This window comes from Dendrobates tinctorius, unplaced genomic scaffold (assembly GCF_039654945.1).
Source record: "Dendrobates tinctorius isolate UK_male_01 unplaced genomic scaffold, ASM3965494v1 ptg000211l, whole genome shotgun sequence".
In the NCBI taxonomy this organism is placed as follows: Eukaryota; Metazoa; Chordata; class Amphibia; order Anura; family Dendrobatidae; genus Dendrobates; species Dendrobates tinctorius.
The window spans coordinates 12,748,101-12,751,076 of NW_027361878.1; the positions used below are offsets into that span (position 1 = coordinate 12,748,101).

Here is a 2,976-nt window from a genome sequence, read left to right on the forward strand (position 1 = left end):
GGCTGGGACAGCGCCACAGCATCCTCCAAAAAGGCGTTTAGTGAGTATTTCCCTGCTCTGTATTGTGCCGCAGTGACTGTTGTCCTTGACGGCACTGTTGGGTTTCGTGCTAGGCGTATTCTAGCAGGAAACCCAACAGTGTCATCGGTGTCTACAGTGACTGCTTTGAGTATTGTATTGCTACATTGTGCCGCAGTGACTGTTGTCCTTGACGGCACTGTTGGGTTTCGTGCTAGGCGTATTCTAGCAGGAAACCCAACAGTGTCATCGGTGTCTACAGTGACTGCTTTGAGTATTGTATTGCTACATTGTGCCGCAGTGACTGTTGTCCTTGACGGCACTGTTGGGTTTCGTGCTAGGCGTATTCTAGCAGGAAACCCAACAGTGTCATCGGGGTCTACAGTGACTGCTTTGAGTATTGTATTGCTAGATTGTGCCGCAGTGACTGTTGTCCTTGACGGCACTGTTGGGTTTCGTGCTAGGCGTATTCTAGCAGGAAACCCAACAGTGTCATCGGGGTCTACAGTGACTGCTTTGAGTATTGTATTGCTAGATTGTGCCGCAGTGACTGTTGTCCTTGACGGCACTGTTGGGTTTCGTGCTAGGCGTATTCTAGCAGGAAACCCAACAGTGTCATCGGGGTCTACAGTGACTGCTTTGAGTATTGTATTGCTAGATTGTGCCGCAGTGACTGTTGTCCTTGACGGCACTGTTGGGTTTCGTGCTAGGCATATTCTAGCAGGAAACCCAACAGTGTCATCGGTGTCTACAGTGACTGCTTTGAGTATTGTATTGCTACATTGTGCCGCAGTGACTGTTGTCCTTGACGGCACTGTTGGGTTTCGTGCTTGGCGTATTCTAGCAGGAAACCCAACAGTGTCATCGGGGTCTACAGTGACTGCTTTGAGTATTGTATTGCTACATTGTGCCGCAGTGACTGTTGTCCTTGACGGCACTGTTTTTTTTTATCAACAGTGGACAAAGTCCGAACACGTTGGCGTTCGATCAAGGACCGCTTCAACAGTGATGTTCGTGCTGAGGGCCAGGTTCGCAGTGGATCTGCGTCAAGGACCAGAACTAGATACCGTCACTATCACGCGTTGCAGTTCCTAAGACCGGTCCTTGCCACAAGATCGTAAGTATTATACATTTTGGGTTTTTTTTTTATTAATCTGTGTTTTTCTAATCCACAGCTGATGCTTCTTGTAAAGGCATGGTAGTAATGATTTTCCTTTCTTCCACAGCACCTGGAGCAGCACCCTGCAACCTGGCCCTGGAGCGGTCCTTCCTCGGACGTCCTCTGACCCGTCCCAGCCATCCGACAGCCAGGAAGCACCTTGCAGGTCAGCCACACACACAGCTGGTGACCAGGAAGCTGGGCCATCAGGTGTTCCCCTGTCCCAGGTCTCTGCCACTGGTTATGCGGGCACTACCCGCCAGCGGCAGAGGGCCTTGGACAGGAATGTCTTGCCCGAGTTTATGCATTTGAGCGAGACATTTAATTCCAGCCTCAAGTCACTGTCCGACAGAGTTGAAAGCGGTTTTGCACTAATGGAACGTGGTTTTAACCACTTTGAACACCGCTTCAATTCTGTAGAACAGCGCCTTGACCGTCTGGAGGCCGACCTCAACAGACCAGCACACCATTTTTTTAGTAAGATTGAAAAGGGCATGGCGGAACACCTTAGTCCTGATCAACAGCTGAATGTGCTGCAGGCCTGCAACAATGCTTTCTTGCAGGCTATGCAGCATAATCGGTACGGTCAGCAGTCAGTGGTGTCCTTTCCACCTGTGCCACCATTGACTCGCTTCACCTCACTACCGACTTGTGCTGCATACCACTGCACGGACACCTCTCTTCAAAGCCAGGACACCCACCGTTACACCACCACAAGTCTGAGTGCAGCTGGTCACTTCACCGACACCACCATGGCAAGCGCTGCTCCTGTCTGGAGCACCACCGCCAATCCCATGCATGCGTGGAGCTCAGCCACCACTAGGCAAACATGGAACAGCCCTGCCGCTACAACAACATGTAGTAGCCCTGCCACCACCACTCTGCAAACCTGGGCCATCACTGCCGCCACCAGTCCTCCTGCAAGGACGAGCACTGACAACGAAGAGCAGCATCAGCCACCTCAGCAGCAGCAGCCAACTCAGCAGCAGCCGCCACCTCAGCAGCAGCCGCCACCTCAGCAGCAGCAGCCGCCACCTCAGCAGCAGCAGCAACCACCTCAGCAGCAGCCACCTCAGCAGCAGCCGCCACCTCAGCAGCAGCCGCCACCTCAGCAGCAGCCGCCACCTCTGCAGCAGCAGCCGCCACCTCAGCAGCAGCAGCCATACCAGCAGACGGGGGACCTACATTCCATATTTGCCCCTACTTCAAGGCGAAATCAATCAAGGCGGGCATTGGGCCAAAGTCGGTCCAGGCACACAAGCCTACGGCGACATGCCATTACAACTAATGTAAATGAACAGATTTCCTCTCCTACAAGTGTTCCAAGTTTAATTCCCTTAACTGGACTACCTTCCCCCACAAGTTTTGTTGCCCCTTCCCCTCAAACACCGTCTTCAACTGCAAGTGTTGCATATTCCCTGCACACCCCCAAATTGAAACCATCTGCCCCCAAACGCCGTAAAAAATAATTTTTATTTATTTTTTTGTGATAAAAAATAAATTTACATTTGTGGTTCACCATTAATAAGTTTCATTAATGTTGTTTGCGCCGCTCACACACACTGATGGGTAAATACATGTTAAAAACCAACCCAAGGGCTAGTATAGTCATATGTGAAATAACATGGACTAGTATAGTCATTCCAAGGCCTAGTGTAATAACTCTAGTTTTACCAAATAGAATCTGGTTTCATGAAAAACAAACTGTTGAAACTATAAGTTTCTTTCTAGTTTCACCAGTTTGTTTTTTGTGAAACAAGATGCTAGTTGTTAAAAATCGAGTTATTACAGTAGGCCTT

General features: G+C 50.1%; 1 protein-coding gene across 1 annotated transcript; it reads left to right on the forward strand.

The window, feature by feature from the left end:
- The first annotated feature begins 957 nt into the window (after positions 1-957).
- On the forward strand, positions 958-2,646 carry LOC141058139 (uncharacterized). Its single transcript, XM_073554296.1, has 2 exons — positions 958-1,135; positions 1,245-2,646. The coding sequence occupies exon 2, from the start codon at positions 1,480-1,482 to the stop codon at positions 2,644-2,646; it is 1,167 nt and encodes a 388-aa protein (XP_073410397.1). The 5' UTR covers positions 958-1,135; positions 1,245-1,479.
- Positions 2,647-2,976: the final 330 nt, after the last annotated feature.

Excerpts from the sequence above, each read along its gene's own strand:
- LOC141058139 (XM_073554296.1), top strand. The coding sequence starts at position 1,480 with ATGCATTTGAGCGAGACATTTAATTCCAGCCTCAAGTCACTGTCCGAC.